Source organism: Geospiza fortis, unplaced genomic scaffold (assembly GCF_000277835.1).
Source record: "Geospiza fortis unplaced genomic scaffold, GeoFor_1.0 scaffold237, whole genome shotgun sequence".
Lineage (NCBI taxonomy): Eukaryota > Metazoa > Chordata > Aves > Passeriformes > Thraupidae > Geospiza > Geospiza fortis.
In genome coordinates, this window is record NW_005054319.1 from 8,325,150 (window position 1) to 8,339,350 (window position 14,201).

The following is a 14,201-nucleotide window of genomic DNA, read 5'->3' on the forward strand; positions in this document are numbered from 1 at the left end:
AAAGAGTTGTGGAACATGTTAACAGGCAAATCACTATAAATTAAGAAAAGCAAGGCATCACACTGGCAGTGTAAACATGGTGTATGAAAAGGCATGCACTAATCTCATCAACCCCCCTTTTTTATGTTGTAAAGGAAAATCCCACTGCTGAGCTGAAACACAGAGTGATCACTTCATGCTTCTCATTAGTGCACTCTGCCTTGCTACTCTGTCTCACTGGAACACAGCTACAGATGACAGGAAATCAGCATCATCTATACAGACTTTACATCAAGCTTTATGTTCTTCCCCTTAATTTGACTTTTCATTTATTACATCTAAAATGTCATTAGTGCAAAGAAGAAATTTTGTTGACAGAATCTGAAACGCTGACCATACAAGCTCTGAAATTCCCAAGTTGCCCTGCAGGAGAAGGTGTCAGTTTGTGGTTGGATTTTGTACTGAAGGTTTAGTCCATTAGGCTTAACCCAGTTCTCCCCTCCCCCCCACCAGCTTTATGACCTTGGTGACTGACAACAACTGGAATAAAAGTGAAGAGGTGGTGGTAACTGTTGTATGAGCAAACAGCAGCCCCATCCAGCTGAACCTGCACTGCTGGGGGAAACCTTGTCCCTTCCATGGATGTCACAGTCACTCCTCAGGGGCTCACCAACTAGCACAGAGTCCAAGTTTCATCAAAAATCTTACAGCATTTGGCCTGAACTCCTCTTTGTGGAAAAATCCTCCTGTCATCATCTTCTTACTGAATGTGACCACATCAGCTGGGTCATCCAGGCCCCAGTGCTCGTGTGCCCAGAATTTTCCTGTGCTGCCACATCCTGTCTGCACCTCGTCCACCAGGAAAGCACAGCCATGCTGCAGAGACACACGAGAGGAGCAGGGAGTGTGAGCCCCCCTTCCCAAACCAGGAACACCTCTCTTAGTGAGCACATCAATACAAGGAATCACAGGCTACACCCCTCCTTCCTCTCCCTTCACTCCCCACCTCAACCCCTCCACCAATGCCACTCGTGTGTCAGATTTCATAATTAAAAATTCAGCTTTTTCCAGGAAGGCACTAGAAACTTGTTTTCTACCCATACTCATCAAGTCCATGTTTTCATATTATCTTGAGCATTTCCAGAGGATACCTGAAAACATCTGGGAGGAGCAGAGGTGGCATTGGTGGCATTTTCAAAGCCCTTGAGGGAAGCAGAGTGTCATTTCTAGGGGCTTTGTTTGTTGGAAATATGAAGTCTCTGTGCCCAGTCAGAGTTGGGCATTATGTGGCACAGAGGCAGTACCAGCAGCATGAGCTGGTCATTTCTGGGGGCATGGAAAGCTGCCTTTTCAGACAATTCTGCTGAAAAAGCTACTGGTGAGCTGGCAATGTGGGGTTTTTATGTGAAGGACTATTTTGTCCAAACTTTGTGACAGGGACAGCAAGCTATATCATAATTCTGTATTTAAAAACAGTGGGTAAGTACTTTTGGCAGCATCTCTTCAGCACACAGATGTTTTCAGGGTGAAAAAAAGCATGGAGTATTACTGAGGGTCATAGCTTCTAAATAGGTTAAGTTTACATTCCAAATATCAAGACATCTGTCCTTTTCATTGTTTTATTGGAACATCAGCACTATGGCTGGTCTCAAGCTGAGTTTCAGGTTGGGTTTTTTTTTTTTGCAATTAAAACAATGTAATTAAAAATTTATATTTTTCACAACCTGTTTCTTCAGAAACTGAACCTCCTCAACCAACTAGCATGATCATTTAAAGAACACACCTGCAGAATTCATAGCTAATGAATCAGAGTAATTTCTCTCTCAGTTTAAAATTAGAAGATTATTTATTGGACCGAGGAAAGCATTAGTGTGAATCAAATGACAGAGAGCAGGGATTGCTGGTATGTGGTACATACCTCCCCTGACTGCTGCTAAGGAGGCCTGTGAGACCCTCCAAGAGCCTGGGGCAGGGCAAAGCCTCTGCAGACACCCACAATGTGTGGGTGCATGTTTTAGCTACCCCTGAGCGCCCAGAGAAATGTTTTATTACCTTTCTGGCAATATCTCTTAGCTTTCTGAAGAAGTCATCTGAAGCATGATTGTCCCCACCCTCTGACTGTATTGGTTCCACAATGATTCCAGCCACAATCTTCTTCTTTTTCCTGTACTTTACAATCAGGTCTTCCACCTGCAAATCAAACACTTGTGAATGTACATCCTCCTTCCAGAACATTAGTACATTTCCTCCCAGCTGGATTAAATCTCATCAGAACTTCAACTTTGCATGGACATTCCTGGCTATAAAGGTGGCACAAAGGATTAACAAGTGATTCCTCCAGCATTTACCACTGCCTTCTTGTTCTGAATGGTTTAAACCATGTCCTAATCACACTGTAACTAGCTGCACATTTATCTGCAGTGCTGTGAAAGCTCTAGCCAGGTTCAGCTGGCAGTGTGCTGAGCACCACTGCAGCTCACTGTGCCACTGCTGTCATTCCACCTAAGTGATATGGGATAGATTTTGTGTCAGAAATCAAAACTCTGCTCATGCATTAGAAAAGGCAATCTGGAAAATTCACTTTTTCCAGTCACCCACTTCAGATCCCTCTCACAGCCCTCAGGGCTACAGCCCCTGCAGGCTGTGCAAAGCAATGGTTTCCAAAGGGGGGCAGTAAGCCCAGCACAGACCTGCTAAGAAATGTTGGCTTTTTGGTTTGTTTGTTTGTTTGTTTGTAAAATAATGGCATACCTTAATGCACTTCTCCCAGCAAAGCTACCCTGGGGCAGCCCAGGGAGGGCATGTGCTGTGCTCTCTGAAGTGAGGCAGGTCTGGCTAAGTGGACTCACAGGTCCACCCCTGAACAATCAGAGCTTTATGCCAGAAGCTGCCATGGAGAAGCTGGAAAGGCTGAAATACTCATAGAGGTGCTCTCTGCAGAGAGGGTTATCCACAGTTACCCACACTGTGCTCTCTCTCAGCCCAGGGCCCTTTGGCAAGAGCTGGCAGGTGAGTTCACTGTGATACAACCAAGTTCTGAGGGTGAAATTTCACTTTGGTGTCACTCTTGCAGCCCTGAATTCCCAGTGAGCTGGCAGGGAGAAAGGTCTGACTGTAAACAACAGTGAATGCTGCTCCAATCACAGGCTGTTCCAATCTCTGAAAACATTCTTTTAGTGAAAAGCACTAATCCTACCAACACTATTCATTATTTCAAATCAAAAAAAACAGAAAGCTGCCAGGGAATTTTTTACCTCCTCTAAACAACGGGCTTCTTCCTGTTGATTCTCTTTCACAAAGTCTTCCAGGGGATACTTTAGCCTTGGAAATGGAGCAATAGGCCAGTCCAGTGAGGGAATGTCCAGTTTGTGAATTGCTTTAGAGTGAGTTGTAGCTAAGCAACCTAAGCCCAGAGAGGGAAAAATTAAAATAATACCCATCTAGGATCAATACAAGAAAAAAGCCACCAAGAGATGAAATGGCCTGATTGTAGAATTCTCTTAACTGCTCTGTGTTTTTACTGTCTTCTGAAATACTGGGTAATTGGATTTAGTCAGCCTTAAATGGATTGCTCTAGATCTTAAGCATCAGATTCCACAAGCACTGTATTCCAGAAGAGCAGGAGAACCTCTGTCAGTCTGAACAGGTTGCTCAGACAAGGTGGGTTTCACCCTTCCAAAGAAACAATGCTCATAGTTACAGCACCCTCAGGTAACCTGCTTAGAACAAGGACTGAGCTGATATAAACCAGTAAAAGTGAGTGACAGCATGTTTGTGCTGATTTTAGCCCAGGAGTTAGATTTTCATGAGTACAGACAAGAAACTGCACATTCAGAATGAAAATAAGAGCCTGTCTGAAAAGAACTTTTTAAAAACCACAAAATCAATTCCTACTGTCACTCAACCATTCCAGTGCTGGTGGGGCTTCCAAGGCAAACCTTAAATGAACTTCCAGCTTCTCCAGTGGTGCTGTGTGTGTAAGGACAAGCACAGTGAGCTGAGGGGGACAAGGGACACTTACCCAGGGTCCTGCCGTGGAAGCCGCCCATGAAGGAGAGCATGGCGTAGTCAGGGCAGCCAGGGGGCTGCAAGCAGAGCACACAGTGGGGTCAGCCAGGGAAAAACATCCCCCCCACTGCCCCCTGAGCCCCTCTTCCATCAGGCACCACCGATTGTTACAGCCTCCCCCCTTCAGCACACACACTGGTGACCCCAGCCCTGCCCCAGGTCCCAAACCCCGGGGTGAACATGGGTGAATCCTTGGTGTGGATGCTGTGGCACAGCTGAGCTCAGGCAAGGCTGAGCCTTCAGCACAGTCCCCCCTTTGGACACAAAGTAGGAGCATAAGTTTATGGGGTGGCTGTGCCTGGGGGTGGCCTGGGTGCTCACAGAGGCTGGGGCTCCCCTGTGCTGCACCCCCATGCATTCCTGATGCCTCCCTGATCTTTGTTGGGAGTCTGTATTTCACCATTTTCTAAATGTACAAAGCCCAGATTCCACTTCACATGTAGCAAACCAAACTTTTCCTCCCAATCTTCCCTTCCAAGCCCAAACCAGTGGTACATTGTAGGTGTGGTAAAGAACAAATGCTACCTGGTTAATCATGCAGGATTCCAGTTCTTCTTTTGTGACATTATTATGGCCCCTCTCCTTGTTCTGCAAAAAACCCAAACAATGCAACATTAGTGTTCCTGTAGTTGTAACCAAGTCATTTATGGCTGAACCACAAACCAGGAATGCTGGTATTCAAGACTGAATTCAAGCCTGACTATGGCTTTCACATGCTAACTACAATCAAAAATTTATTTATTTCCTTTACTTTATAACTTCTAAAGTTGTGTCACTATAAAGTAAAAGCTTAGACAAAGAGGTTTTAATAAAGATTTTACACTAGATTGAACATAAACAACATCATGAGCAAGACAACCTCCAAGCCTCACTTTGTTTTGCAATAACAATTCTGATTATGAGTAAGTACTCATTTCTACATCTAAACCTACAAAAATACCTTAATGTTTTACTTACTCTGTACCACATGAATATTGCTTTAAAGGCATTTTCATTAGAGCAGGATCCACAAGACATGGTCATCACCTGTGACAAACCCTTAGGAGCCACCTGTCAGCAAAGACAGAAAATTACTCTTGAAATACTGAGCACAAGAATAGTGCAAAATGATAATAACAGTGGAGATAATAACAGTGATCAATCCACATGTATCTCAAACTTACTGATAGCAAAGACTCCTCCAGTTTTTCTGTAAAGTTCTCTGGAGGTAAAATCCCTAGGGCAGGTCTGTTGATAAAAGTGCTCTAAAAAGACAAAGGAAGAGGAATTGTTAGGTCTTACTATCACATGGAAAATACATTGATATCAAAGCAGTTCCAATTTACTCTAATCATAAATACCAGGCAGAAATCTGTATCATGGCACAAGTAGTTTTAAGCTAGGGATTACTATTCCTGCCTTAGCATATGTTTTTCTGTCCAATCCTTACTATATTCTTGCAGGACACCTTAGGAAAGATGCATGCTAACTCACACTGACATTTCCTCTTCAATATTGACATTTTAGCTGCTCAATCTCCATTCTCCTTATACACAGGAAATATGCTTTAAAATCTTTATGACTTGCTTTCAGTTTGAGTACCTAAATTCAGTTAGGATAGCAGCATTTTCATCCTTACTGAGCTTAAGACAAACCACTTTGGAACCCTGGCAAGGTGGAGCCAGGCTCCAGGCTCTCCAGTGGAAGATGAGAAGCTGTGGGCATGAATCAGAGCCTGAGAAGTACTGATTTGGGTATAGGGAAAAGGTTTTGCAGGTTTTGCAGTGAAGCAGTGAAACAGGCTGCTCTTTTGGAGGTCTTCAAGGTCCCAGATAAAACCTTGAGCACCCTGGTCCCATCTCACAGCCACCCATCTTGGAGCAGGAGGTTGAACAAGACACCACCTGAGGTCCCTTCCAACGTCAGTGGTGCTGTGAACTGGCCACATCAGGATTTCTACCTTTGGGAAAGGTAATTTTGGTGTCAGGGAACAGCAGCCTGCAGCCCACACTGGGGTTTCTAAGGAGCAGCTCTGGAAAAAGCCCCTCAGCCTCCTCAGTCCACTAATGGAGATGAATGTCACATTTACGCAATTAATTTAAATTGTGTCATGGATTAAAATTGATTCATTGCTGCTCTTGGTCTTTGTGGGTAATCTTATTTGATTCATACCATGCTACTCTTTATTTTAAATTAGATTTTCTCAGAGAAGGACAAGCTCAATAAATTTGCCAACTGCCAAGCAGCTTTATTTGCCCTTTTCTTTTGTTTGTTGTTTTTCTTGTTGAACAACTAATGACTGAAATTAAAGTTAAGCCTCAGTGGGTCTCCAGAGGGGACACATAGTCTCCCCACAAACACTCATATTTTCAGTGCAGCTCAAGTTTGCACATTTATCAGCATCCTTCAGTCCTCCTCCTCAGCACAAATATTCATTCCAAGGGGTGTAAGTGGTCACACTGCACCTGCAAGGATATTTCATCAGGATTCCTGGGGAAAACCAAGTATCACACAAGACAGAACACTGGATGTGCTTGGACTTTGTAAATTGTTTATGTGTTTTACTTCCAAAACACTGTTTCAACAGACTCAAGCTTAAAAGAAAACCTAAGCAAGGATGTTAATGACAGGCTAACACAAAGCTTTTGTTTAGTAGCTATGAGAAATCGTACTTGACTTTTTATCTCAGTTCAGAAGTAAATTTTCATATCAAGTAGAAAAGAGAAGAGCCCAAATTTGTTGTGAATTTGATTATGGGTTGTCACAGTCAATTGACAACATTTGCCATTAAGCAGAAAAGAGTATTTTTCTTTTGTAGTTAATGAGATACCCAGAACTGAGAAAAATAGCACATTGACATCAAGCTGCTGTGGGCTCAAATAAACAGATGCACATTCTGTGTTTATAGCTGGCTGTAGAGAGGGCACGTGGAGCATTACAGACAAATCACATGAAAACTCCCTCCAGGAAAACACCAACCCCTTTGCTAACACTAAGGGAAGTTGTGCCACTTGTGTGGAGGAGTTTGGAGGAGTTCCTTCAGTGCCACCTGCCCTTCACCAGGGGAAATCAGCAACTGCCACCAGCAAATGGGCTTTTTGATTTTTTAATTGGTTTGGGGATTTCTGTTTGTTCGTTTTTTAAATCTGGCTTTGCCTACTGCTGCAATATAGTGAAGATATTATTCTCAGAAATCATCTTTATGAGTTAATAAAGATGATTAAGTTAATAAAGAGTTAATAAAGTTAATAAAGAGTTAATAATATTCATAAATATTAGACCTTCCAAAATATCGAGATCTGCCTTTGATAACTTCACCATTTCTAGTCCTGGTTTGTTTGTTTGGGTTTTTGTTTTGTTTTTGGAGTTTTTTTAAATTTGTTTTTTATTTGTTTGGTTTTGGTTTTTTTTTTTTTTTAACTTGAGGTATTTTAGTCCTGGGAAAGGCAGAATTTCTCACCTGAAGACATGAGTACTCCATAAAGGAAATCAGCTCAGGGAATTCAAATATCTGCATTTCTTTGCCCTGCTGGAGTGCACTTAGGAGATGAGAATCAGACACTATCCCCGACTTCAAAAAAACCCCTAAACTTCCCACAGCATTCCAGATGTAGGGCACCATGTCCAAGATATTATATTCTCTCTCAAGGTTTTGGGCTTGCTTTCAGGCTCAAATGAATCTTCAGAAAACATTATTAAAATGGTTAATTTGAGACAATAAGTTTGAACTAGGATTTAAATGTCACTGCAAATATATCAAGTGCTTGCATCACCCAAATGTTTACATGTTGTAAAACTTCCCAGAGGTTTTGGTGTTTCTTAAACACCACAGAGCTCTTTTCATCTAGTGAGAAGTAAAGCAAGCAGATCCCATCATACATTAAGTGGAATCATTAGCATTCACTATCAGTCTAAGGAAAAAAGAGAAAGCCCACAACAAGGAGAGAGAGAACTCCTTCACGTCCTTCATGTTCTAATCCACTTACCAGGTTCTGGGGCTGCTGTAAAAGCTTTATCAGAGAGGGATGGCTGTAACCTAATTAAAAAGAACAAAGAAAGAAAGCAGTTCTTTTTATCTGGTTTCAGTGAAGTAATGCAAAGCATAATCTAGAGAATAACCATAACTTCATGCTTGACTGTTTATGTGTAACTTGTATATTTTTAACTACTAATAATGGGACTTCTTTTGAAGTAGGACAAACCTCTGGGCTCTTTGTCCCTCAGCAGCCTGTCTGGGTGCAGGGCAAAGCACAGCACTGCTGTTGGGAGCTGTGGCACACTCATTTCCTTACTGTGACAAAATTTTACTTGGAAAAAGAGGCAAGAGTTTATCCTTCTTACTAAGAAACTAAGATAGCTGCAGTTTGAACACAATGAAGGTGCTTAATTTATACCCATTGATAGTCTAAAGGATAACTTGCTTGCTTACAGGCAAAACCAATTTATCTGCTGTTAAGAAAAATAATCTTTGAAGGAGGCCAGAAATTTCATTTTAAACCTGATCTCTAATGTATGAAATACCAACACCAGAGATTAACACTATCTTTTAAATTTCCTTGTACAAACAGTTGGAAACCTCATCTTCCCTACTGCTCAAGAAGTCAGACAATGGTAATTTTGTTACAAAAGCTTATTGTGCTTCTGAATCCCCATTCCAGTGGAATGACAACAGCCCTGATTATCCCGTTTGAGCAATGGAGCATTAGGAGACTGTGTTAACAAAACAATTATAAATTCAGTTTTGAATATATTAGCTGAAAACAAAAGAATATCCATATTGTTTTAGCAGCATGTCATGCTGATAAATCTGTTAAAATTATTATGAAGATAATAATACTGTCTATTTGGGACACAGAACAACTAAATCTGCATGGCATCAGCTGTCATGGGAAGAGGGAATGACACATTGAGAGCTGTGTCCTTGGGAACTGCACCTGGGGCTGCCACTGAGAGCCCCTTTGAGAGCAAATCAAGTGTTCTAGAAATCTCCAAAGCACAGCTCCTATTGCTCAGGAAGCTCAAGGATCAGCTCTGGTGTTGCCTGTAAGAACTGTTGCTGGTGTTCCCATAAGTGGATGACTTTATATCAGAGATACCATTCTCTACATACCACAAACCTCTGATTTACCCCTGATTTACCCTTTTGCACCCACACTGAATCTCTCTCCCATTCTCTTCACTTCAGGCCAAGGGTCTGGTGTTCTCCTAGCACTCCCTCATCCTTGTGCCTCCTGAGAGGGGCCCCAGGGAAGGAGGAGAGGACCCTGCAAGCCCAGCTGCTGTGACAGGGGCTGTGTGACAGGAGCTGAGCTGCCTTGTGGCCTCACAGGCAGCAACTAACACCAGGAAGAAGTAAATGCTTGAATAACCGTTCTATAACTGTGGTGGACAAGTCAAAGAGCTCCAGGCTGGCATGGCAGACAGGCACTAACTCCTTGCAGTGCCATGAGCAGCACAGGGGTTTGCAGTGTTACAAATCTGCTCCCAGAGCTGGCTCTGAGGAAGGGCACCTGCTCCATCTCTCTTGCTGGGTGTCTGGATCAGTGTGACAGGAACGTACATGTCCTCCAGGCTCATGAATGTGCCTGTCTGCAAAAGGAAAAACAACTAGAGCTGCTAAAATAATGAGATGGAGAAAGCCCAAAGAATCCTTTGAACTGAGCAGCAGGCTGCTGTCAATAATATCAAACTACACCTCTCTGCATCTCCCCAAACAAAACAGACCTTCCCAGCACTGAAAAACACATTGTTTCATTTGCTATTCCAGGATGTTTGCTGGCAAACAAAGGATGTCAATAACATCCTTCTTGCATTTGGCTCCATGGGGTTTCTAACTCTATTAGCCAGAATAGATGCAGGATGAAAGGACAGCTGTGCTACAACTGCCCATAAAGTGTGGTAAAAAACTATTTCAACTTTTGTTTTTCAGCAAGAGACAGCCTAGAGCATCTTAGCCTAGAGGTTTTTTATACTTTATTTCTTATCTCTCCACACAGGCACTTATTACTTCTCAACCTCTGCTGATAAATATATTCTAGTGTAACAGATCATTATTAAATCTTGGGGAGTCCTGACAGACTCATGAAAGGTTTTATTGGATTTACTTGCAGAGAGATAAGCACAGATGACTAACAAGCACCTTGTGATCTTGTTTTGCTCTCCCAATCCAGGCCCTACCTCTGCCACCAAGAGGGACATTATTAGTAACCTGGGCAGCTTCAGATAATCTTGTCATTCAGTACAACTGAAGCATATAAATTAATGTTGTGTGTTAGGCTGAGGTCAGCCCCTAAGTATGAAATTTCCATTTACTCTTTTGTTGCTGCACTCCCAGAGCCATTATCTGAGAAGGTGCAAGAAGCACTGCACTGTAGCTCCTTTGGGACTGAGGAATGTGTTCCCTAGGATAAAACCCAGCTTGTCCTTGGGAGGGCATTGCCACATGAGAAGGAGGAACTACATGGCTTAGGAGGTCAGTCACAGCACTGGAGTCTTGTCCTATTCACCAGTTTCAACCAACCAGAGAAATTAAACTGCAGAGCCCCTGCCCATTTCTGCCCATTAGGAAAATATCTCCTCCTTAATATTTCAATATTTTATACACAAAACTGCATTAAAAGAGGTGTGCTTGCACCACCCAGCACCAGAAGGTCAGAAAGCCTCAGTGCACCGTCTGTACAATTTCATGCTTTTGGAGTATGCACTGACTCTCATACTGTGGAGTGTGCATTTGACTACACGACTGAGATTTGTTTCTCCAAATCAATTTCTTGTGTGAAGAATGGGAAGCCATGTAAATGCATCTCCTTCACTAGAAACCTAAAATCCAAGCTCACTGGCACCCAAGCATTGTGCTCCTGTGTCTCACCCCTGTTTCCTCATGAGCAGAGGCCAAATTATCCCAGTGCAGCCTGAAAGATACAAAGCACTGAGAACTTGTGTTAGGGCAAGCAAGCTGCAGACATTGCAGGGTTCTGGAATGATTTCACTGACTGACTGCTACAGGACAGCAACAACTTTGGCTGCAAAGAAGGCTGGGGTAAGTGAACACCCACAGCAGTCACAAGGTCTTAGATGCCAGAAGTTTGGTAACAACCTGAACATCATCAAATTCTGTTTCCCAGGAAAGGAGGCCTGTAGGGATGATTTTGAGTCATCACAGTTTCTATACATAGCACAAGATCTACCTTTTAAATTACCCCAGCACTTCTGCAGAAATGTATTTTTAAGCAGCTGAGAGGAACCATGGATGAGGAGCAAACAAACTGGACTGAAGTGAACTCCTACTGAAACCTGCATGCCTTGCAGTTGGGGCTCACATTTCTGCCTTGTTTCTTGCTTGCAAGGCTTCACAAAGCAATCAGCTGACTCTGCCAGGCACTTGCCAGGCCCTGTGCCTGCTCCCCCAAACAAATGAGCTTCCACCTTTGCTTTCAGTCAGCACCACAGCTCAGGGCTGGGCTTGTTTCATCCTGCTGCAGTCCACATGGCTCACTCCATTTTTTTTTCCCACTTATTTTGAGATAGAAATGTTAACTAAAACATATAATTTCACGTTAAAATGTCCACATTATGCTTAATAATGTTTAAAACAATAACATATTGCTACAGAATCACAAAGTCACAGATCCAAGCCAACAAAGACAACCTGAACTTACTCATTCAAATTGAGATTAATACTAGAGCTTCTTCCTGGCACCACTATGCACTTTGAGAGAGCTTTAGGTATAGAATTTATAGTTCCTCCAGCTACCCAAACCCACCACTACATTACACAGCAGTGAGCTGTCCCTGATCACAACAAGGTGTTCATTATATCACTTCTGTTTTTCAAAATTAATCAACCAACTTCTCTGGTAGTGCTTGAGATAAGAAAATTACAGGACAAAACAAAACAGGTTGAGGACAAAACAAAACATTTTGGAACAACTGCCTCCTACCTATTGGGATGGAAGAAATCTGAGAGTAGAGATCCAACATACGATTGCCATCTACATCTACGAGGTAATTCCCTCGGCTCTCTTCATAATTGCAAAAGAAGTGCACAGCTTCTGCATTCTGCAGGAAAAAAACCAATTAGTGCTTTCAAAAGTGGTAGTATGTAGGAAGGTGCAACTAATGGTTATACTGCCAAATCTGATAAAAATATCTAATGCTAGGATAAAAAGGCACATTGTATCCACGGCATGGGAATAACTGTACAGCTATTTTTATAATGACTGTTAAAATGGCAACAGAAATGAAGCACAGACATGGAGAAATTGCTCATCTTAGGAAGGCAATATGTACTTAGGCTGACATACTTTTAAACTTCAGCCATAATATACCTTGCTTTCATTGGCCACTCTGTAACAACTCTGAAGTTTTTCTGTAGACACACATAGTTTAAACATATATGTTGAAAGAAAAATCCCTGATGCTAGCAAAATGATCCTGCAGTATTCAAAATATACTACAAAAGATTTTATTCAAATGCATGTATAAACCACACATAATGTACTCAGTGTGGAAACCTGGAATCAGTGCTTCACCTTTCTTTGTGACAAAAACATACAAACCAGGATTTTAAAACAAGTTCTGAAATCAAAGTGTTAACACCCCCCAAAACACAGAAAACTTGACAAATTACCTGAATGCCATTCAGCTTCTTCATTAGTTCCTGCACAAAAACAAACGTCACAGTCTCAGGTGTGTAATTAGCAAATACTGATGGAGAATGTTTATTTCTTTTTTATGATCCCATAAATCTTATGCAAACTTTGTAGTCCTGTGTGCTTACCAGGCAACTCTACCTGCCACAGGAACTTTCATGGTGCATCTTGCAAATATTACAGTCAAAACTATGACCTGTGGCATGCAGAGCTAAACGGGCTGCAAACACAGTTTAACTGTAAATCTCCAAAAAGGGAAAGCTGCCTCTTCTATATTGACCAACTGAACTGAGAAAACAAGAGAGAAATCAGAAAATAAGAGAAGCCAGAGTCACACAGAAGGGATACTGGTACATTGGTTCTAGAAAGACAGCTCCTTTTTATTAAAAACAACAAAAAAACTCACAAAAACCAAAACCCACCACATGCACAAATGCTTTACAAATGTTTTACTCTGCCAGAGTAAAACAACATCCAGCAAATTCAAACTCTTGCTTCATTTCAAAACCAAAGCATTATTTCACATAATGAAAAGCTTTTATTTCAGCAGGAGCACAAGTGACCAAGCCTGATCAGATGTTTTATTAAAATGATGCTCTTTTGCTTTAAATTATTCTACGGGAATTATTATTATTATATGGGAACTTGGCAGTTGAGATTCAAATCTGCCTCTCAGAGGGGCATTTTATTCATGAACAGGAGGCTGTTCATTCTCAGCCTCCTGATAAAAGTGAGTGTAGACTTATGGAATTATATTTATTCATATCAGATTTAAGGTTTGAAATGAATCTGTTTCCTAGCAAGTTAGACACAGCTAAAGATAAAAAAACCAAGTTACTATACTGGAAACTTACTCTAGATCGTGGTCCAGGAACTTCTGTCTTCATCAGAGGTCCATCATAATCAAAATCCACATCAATTTTAGCTGCAGCTTGACTGATATACCTGTGTCCTGTAAGAAATAATGAAAAGCTGAGTACAGATCATATTTTCTGTGCTCTCCTTTTAGAAGATACATCCATACCTTGCCTGACTGAAAACACTTGACAGATGAGACCAATTACATTGAGCTGTCTGAAGTGAATTATGTATCTCATCTTTGACCAGTCTTAAAATAAAACCAATACCAGTGAGGTGGCTTAAAAAAACCAACAAACCAAAAAACCCCAAGGGAAATCACAAGGCAACCCTAGAGAAACAGAGGCAAAGCACAGGAGGATTGAGAGCACATCTCTTTCCATCTCTTTTGCTGAGTTTGTCCATTATGCCCTGTGCAAGCTTTTGCCATGAATTCCCCACTCCTACACAGAGATGGTGAACTACCAGTAATAACCAAAAAGCCTGATGGAGTCCACAGGAAAATCCAGTATGATGCTTTTCATTAGGCCAAAGAACACTCTTTGGGAAAGATTTGTCTCAGAAAGGTGAATGGCCTTGTCTCACATAAACCAGCATCCTGCAGTGCAGCTCTGAAATCTGAGGCCCAGTCAGTGCCAGTTTTCCTTCTGATCTTGCTGGCTTTTA

General features: G+C 41.9%; 1 protein-coding gene across 1 annotated transcript in view; it reads right to left on the reverse strand.

The window, feature by feature from the left end:
* ABAT (4-aminobutyrate aminotransferase) overlaps window positions 1-14,201 on the reverse strand; it is a 27,986-nt gene that overhangs the window by 4,720 nt on the left and 9,065 nt on the right. Inside the window, exons 3-13 of the mRNA XM_005420436.2 lie at window positions 13,532-13,629; window positions 12,656-12,685; window positions 11,967-12,084; window positions 8,013-8,062; window positions 5,211-5,291; window positions 5,005-5,097; window positions 4,573-4,635; window positions 4,001-4,064; window positions 3,234-3,382; window positions 2,032-2,169; window positions 688-855 (exon numbers count right to left, since the gene is read on the reverse strand). Of these exons, the coding sequence (XP_005420493.1) occupies window positions 688-855; window positions 2,032-2,169; window positions 3,234-3,382; window positions 4,001-4,064; window positions 4,573-4,635; window positions 5,005-5,097; window positions 5,211-5,291; window positions 8,013-8,062; window positions 11,967-12,084; window positions 12,656-12,685; window positions 13,532-13,629 (1,052 nt within the window). The remainder of the gene's footprint in view (window positions 1-687; window positions 856-2,031; window positions 2,170-3,233; window positions 3,383-4,000; window positions 4,065-4,572; window positions 4,636-5,004; window positions 5,098-5,210; window positions 5,292-8,012; window positions 8,063-11,966; window positions 12,085-12,655; window positions 12,686-13,531; window positions 13,630-14,201) is intronic.